The sequence below is a fragment of the Coregonus clupeaformis genome, chromosome 34 (assembly GCF_020615455.1).
Source record: "Coregonus clupeaformis isolate EN_2021a chromosome 34, ASM2061545v1, whole genome shotgun sequence".
NCBI lineage: Eukaryota > Metazoa > Chordata > Actinopteri > Salmoniformes > Salmonidae > Coregonus > Coregonus clupeaformis.
The window spans coordinates 4,883,945-4,901,102 of NC_059225.1; the positions used below are offsets into that span (position 1 = coordinate 4,883,945).

At 43.3% G+C, this 17,158-nt stretch overlaps 2 protein-coding genes across 6 annotated transcripts in view; one reads left to right on the forward strand and one right to left on the reverse strand.

Annotated features, from left to right (window-relative positions):
- Positions 1 to 14,365, forward strand: part of LOC121549659 (laminin subunit alpha-1-like) — an 82,833-nt gene extending 68,468 nt beyond the window's left edge. For both annotated transcript variants that reach the window (XM_041861452.2, XM_041861453.2), the window contains exons 39-57: positions 850 to 966; positions 1,360 to 1,542; positions 2,175 to 2,329; positions 2,849 to 2,992; positions 3,220 to 3,501; positions 3,920 to 4,195; positions 4,356 to 4,500; positions 5,060 to 5,201; positions 5,948 to 6,062; positions 7,546 to 7,713; positions 8,035 to 8,186; positions 8,604 to 8,783; positions 9,156 to 9,345; positions 9,499 to 9,605; positions 10,547 to 10,736; positions 10,949 to 11,101; positions 11,255 to 11,408; positions 12,732 to 13,082; positions 13,247 to 14,365. In XM_041861452.2, the coding sequence (XP_041717386.1) occupies positions 850 to 966; positions 1,360 to 1,542; positions 2,175 to 2,329; positions 2,849 to 2,992; positions 3,220 to 3,501; positions 3,920 to 4,195; positions 4,356 to 4,500; positions 5,060 to 5,201; positions 5,948 to 6,062; positions 7,546 to 7,713; positions 8,035 to 8,186; positions 8,604 to 8,783; positions 9,156 to 9,345; positions 9,499 to 9,605; positions 10,547 to 10,736; positions 10,949 to 11,101; positions 11,255 to 11,408; positions 12,732 to 13,082; positions 13,247 to 13,407 (3,365 nt within the window). In that variant the 3' untranslated portion in view covers positions 13,408 to 14,365. The remainder of the gene's footprint in view (positions 1 to 849; positions 967 to 1,359; positions 1,543 to 2,174; positions 2,330 to 2,848; positions 2,993 to 3,219; positions 3,502 to 3,919; positions 4,196 to 4,355; positions 4,501 to 5,059; positions 5,202 to 5,947; positions 6,063 to 7,545; positions 7,714 to 8,034; positions 8,187 to 8,603; positions 8,784 to 9,155; positions 9,346 to 9,498; positions 9,606 to 10,546; positions 10,737 to 10,948; positions 11,102 to 11,254; positions 11,409 to 12,731; positions 13,083 to 13,246) is intronic.
- Positions 14,366 to 14,832: 467 nt separating this feature from the next.
- The window catches only part of LOC121549660 (rho GTPase-activating protein 18-like), a 38,279-nt gene continuing 35,953 nt past the window's right edge, over positions 14,833 to 17,158 (reverse strand). For all 4 annotated transcript variants that reach the window (XM_041861454.2, XM_041861457.2, XM_041861455.2 and 1 more), the window contains exons 13-15: positions 17,003 to 17,130; positions 16,816 to 16,880; positions 14,833 to 16,715 (exon numbers count right to left, since the gene is read on the reverse strand). In XM_041861454.2, coding sequence (XP_041717388.2) covers positions 16,624 to 16,715; positions 16,816 to 16,880; positions 17,003 to 17,130 — 285 coding nt within the window. In that variant the 3' untranslated portion in view covers positions 14,833 to 16,623. The remainder of the gene's footprint in view (positions 16,716 to 16,815; positions 16,881 to 17,002; positions 17,131 to 17,158) is intronic.

The following is a 17,158-nucleotide window of genomic DNA, read 5'->3' on the forward strand; positions in this document are numbered from 1 at the left end:
ATTCAAAATCCTATTTTCCCAATCACTAAGCCTAACCCTAAACCTAACCCTAGCGCCTAACCCTAACCCTAACCCATTCAGTCCTATTCAAAATCCTATTTTCCCAATCCATGAATCTAAACCTAACCCTAACCCATTCAGTCCCATTCAAAATCCTATTTTCCCAATCCATAAACCTAACCCTAAACCTAACCCTAACCCTAACCCTAATCCTAACCCATTCAGTCCCATTCAAAATCCTATTTTCCCAATCCATAAACCTAACCCTAAACCTAACCCTAAACCTAACCCTAACCCTAACCCATTCAGTCCCATTCAAAATCCTATTTTCCCTATCCATAAACCCTAAACCTAACCCTAGCGCCTAACCCTAAACCTTAGCACCTAACCCTAACCCATTCAGTCCCATTCAAAATCCTATTTTCCCAATCCTTAAACCTAACCCTAAACCTAACCCTAGCGTCTAACCCTAACCCTAAACCTAACCCTAGCACCTAACCCTAACCCATTCAAAATCGTATTTTCCCTATCCATAAACTTAACCCTAAACCTAACCCTAAAACTAACCCTAGATCCTAACCCTTGACCTAATTCTAACCCTAACACTAATTCTAACCTTAACACTAAACCCCCTAGAAATAGCAATTGAACTTGTGGGAACCAACAAAATGTCCCCAGTTGGTCGAATGTTTGTTTGTTTACTATGCTTGTGGGGATTTCTGGTCCCCACAAGTATGGTTAAACACGTCCACACACACACACACACACACACACACACACACACACACACACACACACACACACACTCACTATGGTAGTAAAAATTACATGTGTTTGTGTTTCCCCTAGGTCTCCTGGCTAACATCAGTGATGTGACAGACAGAATGGCCTTGTTGAAAAATAACCTCCATAACACCAGCAGACTTATTCCAGAGCCAGCAGTCCTGCTCCATAGCCTGCCCAACGGTGAGTGGTACTGCCAACTGATGCCCCAACAATTGTCCTTTTATGTCTCCTTTCTGCTCCAACACACTCTAGTACTTTCATGATCTCTGCCCTTGTTAAGTCATGAAAACAACATTCGACAACAAGTCAAAAATGCTACATTAAAACCAACAATAACACAATGCAATACATACAGCCTCCTTTACAACTGTCTGAGCTATGTTGTTTCTGACTAGAAAAATGTCAGAACAACTGGATGAAAATAGTAGATATCAAGTAATGATTATCACATAAGTCATATATTTAACACTTCATCACACACTCAAAGACACCTTAAACAGTGGGAAAACAGAGAACAGCATGAAATGTGGTACCTCAGTACATCACTGACATTGCCGGTGCTGCCCCCTGTAGGCACCAGTGAGCAGGTGCTGGAGGCCAAGGAGCAGGCTGCCATGGCCAATGCCTCCCTGCAGAGGGCGCTGGAGCGCCTGGAGGAGCTCAGGGTCAGACTGGAGGAGTCCAGCACGGCTGTGGCCCAGGTCAAAACCAGCTTCTCCAACACCAACCAGCTGTTCTCTGACTCACAATCCACTGGTGAGCCTAACACCTCATTCAGACATCCAAATGTGGTTCTAGCTAGATTATAGCTAGCAACTTTGTCATGGAAGTGTTTTCTACAATGTTTTTCACCCTTGCTTCCACCCTTTCCACATTAAAGCTTGAATCCGGAGTTGAAACAATAACAAAGCAAACACCCCGCCTCTATTTTGGTAGAAATCTGAAGGAGGGGCCTTGAGAAAGGTAACCACTGTCAAATTCTATGGATGCAAGGACTGACCATCCATTATAGACAGTGTTTGTTTACATTTATGTTGTTTACAAACATTGGGGTAAAACAAGCTCAAATTTTGGGTTCTGATTGGGTACGACAGTTGAACTAAGCTCATGAGGCATTTGTAAGTTATATTCTTCAAGATTCAATGGGTATTAATCATTAATTTATAAGTCCAAAAATGGATGTAGCATCTAAGGACTCTAGCTTTAAACCACACCACATTTGAAGCCAAGTAGTGCCCCAAATACCTGACTAATGTTAGTCAAACGTTATTACCATGTTATCGTGACATATCAATTAGAGGCTAATTTCTAGAGAGATTATGTGACTAACATAGATGAGTAAAATGAGTTTACCATTACTAACCTGTCCTATCTGTTGTCTCTCTTAGCCAGTACAGCTGAGTCTAAGCTAAAGGAGGCAGAGAGTCGTACAGAGAGGCTGTACGACCGTCTCAAACCCCTCAAGACCCTGGGGGAAAACCTGAGCAGAAACCTGTCTGAGATCAGAGAGATGATCAACCGGGCCCGCAAACAGGCTGCCTCGGTTAGTCACTGCTGCTGGACTACACACACAAACACACACACACACACACACACACACACACGAGACACACACACACACACACACACACACATACGTATGTGCACACATAAACACTTGCACACATGCATGTATACACACACACACACACACACACACAAAACACACACACACTGTAAATCAGGGATCATCAACTAGATTCAGCCGCGGCCCGCGGGCCTTGCTTACATTTGAACGCAATCACACGTGTCTCTCTATTATGCGTGGGAATACTTGGGAACAGATTTCCAAAATTAAAATCACTTGGCACTGATTTCCTGGTGTCCAAATTATTATTTTTTGCTCAGAAAACGTGGGGTAGCCAAATAAAACCACCCGTGGGCTAAATTCGTCCCGCGGGCCGCCAGTTTGGGAACCATGCTGTACATGGGACCCTGCTGTACATGGGACCCTGCTGTACATGGACCAACACACTCTGTCCTCAACTGACATACTGATATTGTCCTTTTCTCGCCTGTACAGATCAAGGTGTCAGTGCTGGCAGACAAAGACTGTGTGAGGGCCTACAAGCCTGAGATGTCCTCCAGTAACTTCAACACTCTAACTATGACCGTCAAGACCAGCGAGCCTGACAACCTGCTCTTCTATATGGGCAGCAGCTCCAGCGTGAGTCACATACAGATTCTCCTCCAAAGTACCTCATAATGATTACCTATAAATCAGTTTGAAACTAAAGTCTACATAATCTACATTCAACCAGATAGTTATAAATCCTCTATAAACCATCTATAAACTATCCTTTACAAACCCTTTATAATGTACTTCAATGTTACCACTATAACTACATGTCTATATGACATGTGTCAAGTAAAAAACTTTACGATGTATATCAGGTGGACTTCATGGCGGTAGAGATGCGTCATGGCAAGGTGGCGTTCTTGTGGGATGTGGGTTCAGGCCACGCCAAGCTGGAGTACCCCGATGTCCAGATCAACAACAACAAGTGGCACCGCATCAATGCCACGCGCTTTGGGAAGCATGGCTCACTGTCAGTCCACCAGCTGGAGTTAGATCCCCTGCCCGCGGTGAAGACCGCCTCACCTGGCTCCGCTACGGTCCTGGATGTCAACAAGTTTACCCTGATATTTGTTGGCGGCCTGGGAGGCCAGATCAAGGTACAGTCAGACCCGGCTGGGTCTTTTTTACTCAGGCATATTTCTAGCCACCCGCTTGGGTCCTTGAGAGCTTGAACAGGTTCAATTGAAGTTACGTCCATAGCCGTGGGAAAAATCACAATAAACAAATATTAATGTTTATTTTTAATTTTATTTTTAAGTGCACTGGGCCTTTACTAGTTCTGTATTAGTGGACCAATATAGACCGACATAGCCCCCTCTCAACAAAACATCTCAGCACCCCCACCCCCAAACATCTTCCCACGCCTATGGTTACGTCAACAACACGTACCATTTTGTATTCTCCACCAATAAAACTGTGTTTAAAAAAACATTTAAGTGGCTTGACACACAATTACAAAGGACATGCAAAGAACTGAGATAATCTAAAACAATTTACTCAATCTCTTTTGCACAGAAGTCCTCAGCGGTGAAGATGACCCAGTTCAAGGGCTGTATGGGGGAGGCGTCGCTCAACGAGAAGAACATTGGGCTGTGGAACTACGCTGAGAGGGAGGGCCAGTGTCGCGGCTGCTTCCTGAGTCCGCAGACAGAGGAGACGTCCTTCCACTTTGATGGCAGTGGCTACTCAGTGGTAGAGAAACCCCTCCGCTCCACCTCCACTTCCATCGTACTGCTGTTCAAGACCCTCTCCCCCAACGGCCTGCTGCTCTACCTGGCCTCCAACAGCACGGTACTCCCCCTACTGGCCCACACACACTACAACCACACTGAACAGTCTGTTTTTGTTGTCTAGATATACATAGAGGAAAGCTATCGTTCTCTGCTGTGGCAAATCAAATTACCCTCTGGGGACAGTAAAGATTGACTGATGTGTTTATTTATCATTTCAGAGGGACTTACTGTCCATTGAGCTGGTGGAGGGCCAAGTGCGCCTGACGTTTGAACTTGGCTCTGGTCCTCTGACCCTCTCCTCCAACAAAGCCTACAACACTGGCAGCTGGTACAAGATCACCCTGCAGAGGAACAAACGCAAAGGTCTTAGGTCATAGGTTATAGGCTCATAGTTAGTTATATAGGGTATAGTCAGATTCTTTCCCCCTGGCACTTTATTGACACACTGTGTATACCCCATATTGTTTTGTATTAGTTGCCCTTGTATAATGCCTACAGTATGTATGTAACGCAGACCTGGGTTCAAATACTATTTCAAATATCTCAATTACTTTCACATACATTCAAAGTAAGTATTCAGATATATTTTATTTGAAAAGAAAAGTATTTGGAAATGCACGTGGAAAGTATTAAAAAAATTCCTCAAATACACTCCCATGCATTTAACCCAGGTATTTGAAAATAATATATGAAATAAGTATTTGAAAATACTCTCAAATACAATTTGGTGGAATATTTTGTTTTTACAAATAACGATTCAAATACTCAAATAAAAGCACTTGTTTTGGGCGCGGCTGTGTATTTGAAAATACTCAAATACACAGAAAAAAAGTATTTAAAATAAGCAGGTACTTAAATAGACCTGTATTTGAACCCAGGTCTGATGTAAAGTACTCTGTCATGTTTCTTTCTATCCTCCCAGCCTATATGTCGGTGATGGCTGCAGACAACTCATCAGTGAAAGAGGTCATGGAGGCGGAGTCTCCTGGGACCGCCTCCGACCTCAACCGCGCCGACCTGGACCCAATCTACATTGGGGGACTGCCCATGTCTCGACCTATCAGGTGCTGGAACTACTTTGGCACATACATCACCTACCTGCAAAATACTCTCCTAGTTGATATGCAATTGTATTGTTGTGATTAATATATTTTTGGTGTAGCTTCTTAAGGTTACTGTATGCTTCCCAGTCGAAACAGTTTGCACATATGTTATGATTAAATTTAGTGAAGTTTTTGTTCATTTTGGTGTTGGGTAGCATTCAGCAGTGGATTTTTCGGCTGTTCAAGCACCCAATTATTTTTCTTGAGGCTTGTCGAAGTTCAGTAGCCGAAGTCTACGCCCCTTCGTCGGTGATTGGTCAACAGTGGGATTCTTCAGTAAAGTGTTTGTTGTCATTCAACGACAAATTACTTGTTTTCATGCATATTTTTTCACATGAGAAATACTGCACCAAACATCTTAGTTAGATGCAAGACCTCGGCAAAAACATCAAAATGAATTAAATATTTATTGAGTTAAATTATATTAATTCTGACTATTTTGAGGAAGTGTACTTGTTGCTACGGCGTCTCAAGAAGGACAAACAGTAATATTGCCGCTTTTAAGGGAGTATGTGAAGCATAGACGTTCACTTTGCCTAGCCGAGTTCTGCTAGGAGCAAACCTAGTATGCGGACACCTTTAGCCTACTGCATAATGTCAATATTGAGCTTAGTGTTTGAGTTGTTGTGATTATTATTATTATATATATTTTTTTACATTAAGTAAAATAAACAAAAGGTCAATTGTGAATTGAATTCTCTTTGCAGGAGACAAGTAGTAGCACGGTCCTATGTGGGCTGCATCAAAAACATGGAGATTGCCCGCTCCAACTTTGACCTTCTCCGAGACTCCTATGGGGTCAAGAAAGGTTGTGTGTTAGAGGTAAGAAAAGCTGTGTGTTAGAGGTAAGAAAGGTTGTGTGTTAGAGGTAAGAAAGGTTGTGTGTTAGAGGTAAGAGAGGCTGTGTGTTAGAGGTAAGAAAGGTTGTGTGTCAGAGGTAGGAAAGGTTGTGTGTCAGAGGTAAGAAAGGTTGTGTCAGAGGTAAGAAAGGTTGTGTTAGAGGTAAGAAAGGTTGTGTTAGATAAGGAAAGGTTGTGTGTTAGAGGTAAGAAAGGTTGTGTTAGATAAGGAAAGGTTGTGTGTTAGAGGTAAGAAAGGTTGTGTTAGATAAGGAAAGGTTGTGTGTCAGAGGTAAGAAAGGTTATGTTAGATAAGGAAAGGCTGTGTGTTAGAGGTAAGAAAGGTTGTGTGTCAGAGGTAGGAAAGGTTGTGTGTCAGAGGTAAGAAAGGTTGTGTCAGAGGTAAGAAAGGTTGTGTCAGAGGTAAGAAAGGTTGTGTGTTAGAGGTAAGAAAGGCTGTGTGTCAGAGGTAAGAAAGGTTGTGTTAGAGGTAAGAAAGGCTGTGTTAGAGATAGGAAAGGTTGTGTTAGATAAGGAAAGGTTGTGTGTTAGAGGTAAGAAAGGTTGTGTGTTAGAGGTAAGAAAGGTTGTGTTAGATAAGGAAAGGTTGTGTGTTAGAGGTAAGAAAGGTTGTGTTAGATAAGGAAAGGTTGTGTGTTAGAGGTAAGAAAGGTTGTGTTAGATAAGGAAAGGCTGTGTGTTAGAGGTAAGAAAGGATGTGTTAGATAAGGAAAGGTTGTGTGTTAGAGGTAAGAAATATTGTGTTAGATAAGGAAAGGTTGTGTTAGAGGTAAGAAAGGTTGTGTTAGATAAGGAAAGGCTGTGTGTTAGAGGTAAGAAAGGTTGTGTTAGAGGTAAGAAATGTTGTGTTAGATAAGGAAATGCTGTGTGTTAGAGGTAAGAAAGGTTGTGTTAGATAAGGAAAGGTTGTGTTAGATAAGGAAAGGTTGTGTTAGATAAGGAAAGGTTGTGTTAGATAAGGAAAGGCTGTGTTAGATAAGGAAAGGCTGTGTTAGATAAGGAAAGGTTGTGTTAGATAAGGAAAGGCTGTGTTAGATAAGGAAAGGTTGTGTTAGATAAGGAAAGGCTGTGTTAGATAAGGAAAGGCTGTGTTAGATAAGGAAAGGTTGTGTTAGATAAGGAAAGGTTGTGTTAGATAAGGAAAGGTTGTGTTAGATAAGGAAAGGTTGTGTTAGATAAGGAAAGGCTGTGTGTCAGAGGTAAGAGAACTGAAAGTAAAGAACCTTCATCTATTTATTTCTTCCTCTCTAAACAAATTAAAGGTAGACTCAGCGGTATTGGGAATAGTGAATAGTGACAGTCGTGGCATTTGATTTTTGCTGTTGTTGATTTCTGTAAAGATGAAGGTGCCCAGCAGTACATGATGATGTCATATTGTTGCACAGAATGGAAAAATACTTCCCATATTCCCTATGAGTAACTTGTGTGGTGTGTGTCTGTTCCAGCCCATCCGCAGTGTGTCTGTACTGAGAGAGGGCTATGTGGAGCTGCCATCAATGTCTCTTGGCTCCCAGGGGGAGCTGCTGGCCTCCTTCTCCACCCGCAACCACACTGGCATCATCCTGGCAGGCTTCAGCAAGGCAGGCACCCGCAAACGCAGACAGGCACGCCAGGTAAGTGTGTATCAGTGGAGGCTGGTGGGGGGAGCTATAGGAGGACGGGCTCATTGTAATGGAATGGAATTAATGGAACGGAGTCAAACATGTGGTTTCCATGGTTTCCATGTGTTTGATGGGTTTGATACCGTTCCATTCATTCCATTCCAATCATTACATGTTTTCAACACAGCAGGAGTTAAGAGAGCTTTCTGGTGACTGTAGCATGATTTAGTTGGAGTTACATGAGTATGTCACTACTATCTTCGACTTCTCTAACCAAGAAAATGACTTAAGGTTAGACCGTATATTGACAGTCTTCTCTGGGTCTCCATCCAGCCCTTCCTGGCGGTCATGCTGGTGTCGGGGCGCTTGGAGGTTCACATCAACATGGGGGAGGGCGGGAGCGTCCACAAGGTTGTGGTCAAATCACGCTCTGGGAGCTTCAGTGACGGACAGGAGCACTCTGTCATCCTACAGAGGAACAGGAAGTAAGTGGCACCAGGAAGAGGGACTAATTAAGCTGTAACATATATGATGATTTTATGCTGTTGGATGGTTCAGTCATTATAAATGATAAGTCATTTGAAATGATACTCCAGCACAAAGGATTACCTCTGCACGTGGCATTTATTGTCTTGTATGTGTCCTTATTCAATACATTTTTATGCTGATGTTATACATAGGCCTACACATAGTTGATAAAAGGATGGATATATAACAATCAATTGCCATGGGTTTAAAGTAACTTTGAAATGGCCATTGAACAGCAGTAAATATTGCAGATTGTACCTTTAAGAATAATATTTTCCAGTGTGGAATAATATACAGGAAGTCTATTCCAAGGGGAATAGCACTGCAGAGTTATTACTGACACGGAGTCCTCTGTGTGTGTCTCATCCATCCAGGACGATGATGGTACTAGTGGATGAGGACCACCAGGGGACGGTGCGTCTGTCCTCGGAGAAGGCTTCTCTGACCCTCACCTCTCTGTACATGGGCGGCCTCCCGCCAGAAGAGGGCGCCGGACTGCTGCGAACCACCTCCTCCTTCTACGGCTGCATCAGGAACCTGGCCCTGGATGCCAAGTGAGTCACGCCCAATACACTATGAAATCATGTTTAGTCCAATTAATTTCAGAATCCTAGGCCCTGTCAAAGTGTTGAAGGCAATGTTAACTAAATGGTGTTGTGGTTTGCTTATTTATTTTGACTTGAAAGACACTTTTGAGTTGTTGCGGCATAATTAGTTATTATGTTCTATAGCTAGATATGATCACACATTATCTTGCTATAGAATACAATAGTAGGTAGCTTGAATAACTTTATTTTTCCCACAGGAAACTTCGCTGTGTTTGTCTCGCTATTACATTTAATGTCATTGCCATGGTACCTGTCAGGAGATGGATGGTATCCATAGTAACCCAAGGCTCTGACCAGGGTTGTGCTGTGTCCCGATAGGTTGTTGGACCTGTCAGCTGCAGTGAAGTACCACAACGTGGACATGGACAGCTGTCTATTGGAGGAGAGGACAAAGAGGGTCCTCCTACCTGATGACACTGACCTGGGGGCCGAGCCCACCCTGGACGCCGCCAGACCCCCTCCACCACCCCCCACCCAGCTCAGCGCTCTCACCCCCGGCACACTCACGGTAACACCCACTAAAATAGACACACACACACACAGATCATCTTATTATTAGGATAAACAGTAGCTCTTTCACCTTCCAACAGGTCAGCCTGTCTTCATAGATAGTTCCTTATCTTTTCCTTCATCGGTCATTGGTCCCTCTGTGTGTCTCCAGTGTGCATCGATGGACAACACCACATCCATCCCAGAGGCCCATCAGTTTGGCATCTCCAGACACAGTCACATGGTCCTCAACATCAACCCCAACACAGTGAGGAGGAGGTCAGTACTGAGACCTGCCTCGTTGAACTACCGTCTCCCTTCATCAACATATCACAACTTACAGTATCGTTTTTTTTTCACATAGAGATCATATCCTATGTTATATCTATGATTGTCACAATTCTATATTCAAATCTTTATTAGGGATTCGCACGTCTATGGTGCTATAGGCCTAAATAGTGTTGTATCTAATTTTAGACATTTTAGCCTTGATATCAGTTGGCCCATAGCTACACGTGTAAAACAGGGTCAAGCCAATATTCCAGTACATTGAAGTGGCGTAGGAATGTAACATCCAGTATAGTGCATGGCAAAAATCACTCTTAAGGCCATAATCGTTGATTGCTTTTCTCTGAGCCTGAGTGCATACTGTCTCTCTTCATTAAAAAGAGGAATTATAATAGCCGTCCCAGTAAGTATCTATAATGAAGTATCTATAATTCACGAGGCACTGCTTGGAAATGAACAGAGCTAATGTTACACATCATTCCCATTGACTTAGCAAGAACTCTTCTCAAGTGTTCCACTGTAGCCTACATTATGTGCGATTGAGAGGAAGGCACAGTTCAATTATCCTGGTCCCAGATCTATAGAAGGCTATAGAAGGAGACAACAGATCTGGGACCAGTCTATAGAAGGAGACAACAGATCTGGGAACAGGCTATAGAAGGAGACAACAGATCTGGGAACAGGCTATAGAAGGAGACAACAGATCTGGGACCAGGCTAAGTTTTTGGTTGGTGGGTGTATTCATCAATATAGGATTATTATGAGATAGTCACACCGATACAAATTGTCATATCCACTTCGTCATTGCCTATATAGAGGTCTAACAAACCATTAACAAAGATCTTTATCTTACAGTAAATCATGGCTAACTCCAAACAGCCTTGTCGATGGCTGAAACGCTTCATATGTCTTCTCGCTTCTCTCCCTGACAGTTTCTCTCTGGAGCTGTCTGTGCGTACCTTTGCCCAGAGTGGTTTGCTCTACTACATGGCCCACGCCAACCAGATGGACTACGCCACTCTGCAGCTGTTGGGGGGTCATCTGTTCTTCACCTGTGATAAGGGCAGTGGCCCCGCCACCGCCTCCTTCCCTGTGCCGGTCAACGACGGCCAGTGGCACACAGTTAGTGACCACACCCTTCTGAGCCAAAAGTGATAGTAGATTGCGGTGTTTGTTCGGGTCAATTGCATTTTGGTCGATTCAGGGGATACATAACAAAATTGTGACAATTCAAGTTAGTTTCAAATCATAACTGAAAGCAGTGATATTACCATGTAGGTTGTCAGGACTCGACTCTCCCTAACCCTGTAACGTGTGTGTGCCTCTGTGTGCAGGTGAAGACAGACTTCAATAAGAAGAGTGTGGTGATCAGGGTAGACGGCCAGGCGTCAGCTCCAGTGCTGGCTAAAGGCAACACTCTGGATGTGGAGAACAAGCTGTACCTGGGAGGACTGCCTCACACCTACACCGCCAAGAAGATAGGCAACGTATGTCACACTACACTACACCAATACTCTCTATTCATGCTGAAATATCGTTTTCAGATCATTGTTTCTGTCTTGAAAGCAGGTGGTACATTTTCTGCCGAGTAAATGTTTATCCATAACCCCAAATGTGAATATTTACATTTCCTCATCCAGGTGACCCAAAGCTTGGCTGGCTGCATCCAGAAGGTGATGCTGAACAGTGTTAAGCTGGACACCCAGAGTCCAGTGTCCGAACACTCTACTGCTCAGTGCTTCACTACAGCCCAGGACGGGACCTTCTTCAATGGGAGCGGATACGCTGCTCTGAGTGAGTCTACCACCATTATATCAATTAACAGGCGCGCCTTCTTAAAAGTTAATTTGTGGAATTTCTTTCCTTCTTAATGCGTTTGAGCCAATCGGTTGTGTTGTGACAAGGTAGGGTGGGTATACAGAAGATAGCCCTATTTGGTAAAAGACCAAGTCCATATTATGGCAAGAACAGCTCAAATAAGCAAAGAGAAACGACAGTCCATCATTACTTTATGACATGAAGGTCAGTCAATACGGTACATTTCAAGAACAAGTTTCTTCAAGTGCAGTCGCAAAAACCATCAAGCGCTATGATGAAACTGGCTCTCATGAGGACCACCACAGGAATGGAAGACCCACAGTTACCGCTGTTGCAGAGGATAAGTTCATTAGAGTTACCAGCCTCAGAAATTGCAGCTCAAATAAATGCTTCACAGAGTTCAAGTCACAGACACATCTCAACATCAACTGTTCAGACGGGACTGTGTGAATCAGGCCTTCATGGTCGAATTGCTGCAAAGAAACTAGTACTATAGGACACCAATAATAAGAAGAGACCTGCTTGGGCCAAGAAACACGAGCAATGGACCGGTGGAAATGTGTCCTTTGGTCTGGAGTCCATATTGGAGATTTTTGGTTCCAACCGCCGTGTCTTGTGAGATGCGGTGTGGGTGAACAGATGATCTCCACATGTGTAGTTCCCACCGTAAAGCATGGCTGAGGAAGTGTTATAGTGTGGGGGTGCTTTGCTGGTGATGCTGTCTGTGATTTATTTCGAATTCAAGGCACACATAACCAGCATGGCTACCACTGCATTCTGCAGCAATACGCCATCCCATCTGGGTTGGGCTTAGTGGGACTATAATTTGTTTTTCAACAGGACAATGACCCAACACACCTCCAGGCTGTGTAAGAGCTATTTTACCAAGAAGGAGAGTGATGGAGTGCTGCATCAGATGACCTGGCCTCCACAATCACCCGACCTCAACCCAATTGAGATGGTTTGGGATGAGTCGGACCGCAGAGTGAAGGAAAAGCAGCCAACATATGCTAAGCATATGTGGGAACTCCTTCAAAACTGTTGGAAAAGCATTCCAGGTGAAGCTGGTTGAGAGAATGCCAACAGTGTGCAAAGCTGTTTAACCATTTTTTGGTTACTACAAGATTCCATGTGTTATTTCATAGTTTTGATGTCTTCACTATTATTCTATGAGTAGTTGTGTCCAAGCTTTTGACTGGTACTGTACATACACTTGACATGTTTTATAACACGCGTGTGAGTGCCTACGTGTGCCTTGACTGTATGACATAGTGTTCTAAACTGGTTTGTCCCTTGCAGTGAAAGATGGGTACAAGGTGGGCTCAGACGTGATGGTGGCGCTGGAGTTCCGCAGCACGGTGCCTGATGGTGTCCTCCTGGGGGTCAGCAGCGCCAAGGTGGACGCCATTGGCCTGGAGCTGGCCAGCGGACAGGCCATGTTCCACGTGAACAACGGCGCCGGGCGGGTGTCAGCCACGTCGCGGCTGGGCCGGTGGCTCTGTGACGGCCGCTGGCACACCCTGCTGGCCAAGAAGACCAAGAATGCTCTGAGTCTGAGCGTGGACGGGGTCACGGTGCTCACCGACAACCCCCACCCACAGTCAACCTCGGCCGAGACCAAGGACCCGGTCTACGTGGGAGGCTTCCCTGGTATGCCCCCCTCTAGAAGAAAACCTTCAGTCTCTGTCCAGAAACAACCCCTAGCCCCTAAAAGCTAGAAACTTCACTGGACTGGGCCTTTGTCACCACTTTGCTTTGATGTCAAGTAAATTAATTTGTTAGCACCAATATATTGACTTCTCTCTCTTTTACAGTCGGAGTGAAACAGAACTGCCTGACTTCCAGATCGCCATTCCGTGGTTGTATGCGTAACATCCGCCTGATCAAGGGCCACGTGACCGACGTCCTGGACTTCAGTACTGCATTCACCCTCCAAGGAGTGTCACCGCACTCCTGCCCCGGCCCCGCCGCATGACCTTACCACAACCATGCTAAACCATTCCATATCTAATGCTATGTGATGTTCTAGAAAAGTAATATTTGTTAATAAAATAAGTAAGCTGTCTGTCAGTGCAGTAGTTTTAAGTCTAGACGTGACATACCTGATCTGTTGGCTCCAGTACAGGGCTACCCACGTATTAAGCGGTACATACCACATCTATCAAAGCTGCTTCCAAAGCCTTCATTCTTTTGATATGATCTGTTTTATGTCATGACTGTCTGCATATTTTCCCAGGAGTACTAATCAGAAGAATGTTTGAATCTAGTTTTATGCTATTTCTGAGGAGAAACTGAACTGAAAAAAAATGTGTACATTGTTCACAACACAGCTCAGGCAAGATATGATTCTGAGGTGAGAAGGAGAAAGAAATGTTTTACTTTACGTTATATTCAGTTGTTACTGTGTCAGTGATACATTGTGCAACTTGGCCTAAACTGTCGGCAGTGGTCAAATAATAATATTAAAAAGAAAGCAAAAAAATAAAAAATAAAAAAGTGCAAACTTCAGTATTCTATATTCAGACAATACAACCATATTAAGTCTCTATGGTACAAAAATAATCCTTCACAGAATAATTTTTTTACACAATGGCTTTGGAAGGATAAATTAAATAATCCTGAGCAAAGTCATGTTGAACATTAAAAGACCTTTTCGTGTCTTGTCAATGCATTTGCTACAGGTTCATTTGGGAACACAGAATACTTATGTAACAACAAAAAGGCTGACAACCATGGCACAGGCAAAACACTGAACTTCAGTAACACCACAGCATAGAAGTAGAGAGAGGTTGGCTGGGCTAATACATACAGTATATGACCTGCACGTAAAACATTATTCACAAGTTCAAACACTACATGCAGGCTAAGCCTAGCCTGGTTAAACCAGACTGAACACTGCGCTTACTGTGGTTTGAAATGAAACTACAGTGAAACGTAGTGAAATCAGTTTGGAAGCCAGGCTAGGCAAACACTGCTGGACGTTCCACGAAGAGAGCCTTTTGCGTCCCTTTAATATGTTAAGTAGGAATCGTGCAACAATGATGAATTTTAAAACCCTGTTATATTAAATGAAGTGCCCTTTAATATACACCACATGGAGAATCCAATAAATCTTTTAATAGTGCCAAAATTCTGCATTTTGATATGTCCCTCTATGGAGCTGTCCTGTGACTTCTAGAAAGATTTTAACCCCCCTTAATCCCAAAATGTCTCCAAGTTTTCACCATCACTGTAAAGCCCTAGTTATTCTGTTGCTTTGACAAAGTCATTCCTGAAGATGATTATTTATTTCATGTGATTAGTGATTCATTTACATCTGTCCCCTCATTTTAAGGTCAACCCTGTTACGTGAACTGAACTCTCGTTTTAATATGGTGAAATTATTCATTTTTAAATGTATTTTTCAAAAGAAACATTGAACATTTACTAGTCAAACCATAGTGTAAAAGCAGGTGAGCTGGTTCTACTCTTTTTGACCCTGTTCTGGGGTTCTGTGGTGGAAAAGTGAGAGGGGTCAAACATAACATAATTGTTTTAACAATAAAAAAAATGTGTGAAGCTTACTTTCAATTGCACCTCCCTGTTGCACACAACACACTTCCATTCCCCCAGTCACAGAGGGATTTATGGCTGTTTTAAGATTAAATCAACCCTGTTACAGTCAACCTTGTTACTTTATTTGGCACTTAATAGGAACTTACTATAGTATTGTTATAAATTTTTTGATGGCAAAACTGTTTTTTAAAATTAAGTTTAACATGTGCTCTTTATGACAATGTTAAAATTTGGTGAAATCAAACGTCTTTTTGGACTAAGTTACACTTCTCAAAAGGCACCAAATTGGTGGAACGATCCAGAACAAAGTGAAGAGAGGTTGGTTGGGCTAAGACATACATACATACATACATACATACATACATACATACATACATACATACATACATACATACATACATACATACCCTGCAAGTAAACATTATTCACAAGTTCAAACACTGTAAGCAGGCCAAGACTAGTTTGGTTAAACCAGTTTGGAAGCATGTTAGGCTAACTGCTATGAAGCTCCTTTTTTATGGCCTTTTCTCCTCTCCTTCATTACAGGAAGTATTGTAAGAACTCTCCAGGCAAAGTCAGTTCAGGTCATTAGTAATGAAGGTACCTTATGTTGACTAGACACACAGGATTGGTTGAGAGTGTTAAGTCATACTTTAGTGTAGTGTGTACATGGTTTTCTACAAGTCACCTTTACAGTCCATTGGGGACTGTTGTATTAGGAGGGAGATATTTAAGTGTTCAACATGCAAACCCAAAAAGCAGAGAAGGCGGGTTTGACAATGGTCTGAATCCTTGGTCAAAGTTCTGATGTGGGGCTGTGTCTCAATACTCTACCACAGCTTCCTCTCCTCCTCACCTTTCCTTCATGACCACTGACAGGTGAAAGGACTGGATAGGCTTCCACAATGCTGTTATCACCTGCCTTGTCCTGATCAGATCAGTGCTACACCAGATCAGTGGTCAGCAGAGGACAGGAGACCATGAAAGGAAGTTGTTACAACATTTGAGACGGAGACAACGTCTGTATTCAGTATCAGGTCATCCCATCTCCACTTGTTCCTTCCCATCATGCACTCAACAACCCAAATTGCTAGTCTTCTGAATCTCCTCACTCCCAATGGTTTTGCAATCAACATACTGCAATTATAAATGATACAAAAGTTACATGTAGTATGTGTGATAATACTAAAAGCAAGATACATTTGTGGTATAAATATAGCAAGTACGTGTTAACTGGGTCTTGCATGGCCTCTGTAGTGGGTGAACCTCGCTGCGCACATATTTGGCATCAAACAATTCCAATGTCCAGAAATGGTATGTCGTGTCTTCACAAAGCTGTCCCTCCTCCAAATACTTCCATACAGAACCCAGATATTCAGAGTACAGTGGTTCCGTCCTTTTTAGTATTTTGTAAAAAGGTTTCATCCCACAAACAGGACCATCTTTCCTTCAGGAGGAGACCATCTCTCCATAGTTCCTCTTTAAGCGCTGTCTCTCTCTTTTTAGTGGTCTGTAGTTGGGGCTGAAACCTCAATTCAACCAGGGCTCCATGCATGGTCAGTTCACCAGGACGACCTCAAGAGAGCAGTGGTTCAGTCTGCTTGCGCTCTGTGTTGAGTGAGTGATTCCTCAGTTCTCATGTGGTTGTGGGTTTTAAGACCCATTCGCAGTGCGGATTCACGTGGTACACGTCTAGAAGGTGAGTCTCGGGGTCCAAGTTGCGCTCACCTAGAGGAGAGAGAAGTCTTGTTCAGTTCGATAAAAGAAGACTGAGACAAATCAGAATCTGTGTTTGAAAGAGTCAAACAGTGATTTAAATCATACGTACCTATGTTTCCTCCGACCTCAAACAAATACTGCCTTGGCCTCCGGCTAGTGCTTCTGGTGCCACGACTGCGAGAGAAACGAGAATGATTTTAATAAACCCAGACATCTGTATAGTATGCATTAGCAAAGTCAACAGAGGCACGGTCTGGGACAGAAAATAGTCATCATCATCATCCTCCTCCACTGACCCATTCTCGTAGTCGAAGCGCGCCATCACGTCTTTGGCCTTGGTCTCGTTGTCCAGCTGGATCGCCATGGAGATCTTGGCATGTAGTGGAGCGTGAACCCTGATGACCCCTTGTCGGAGGTCAGTGAGCTGTGGACCAAGATAAGACCCAACTTCA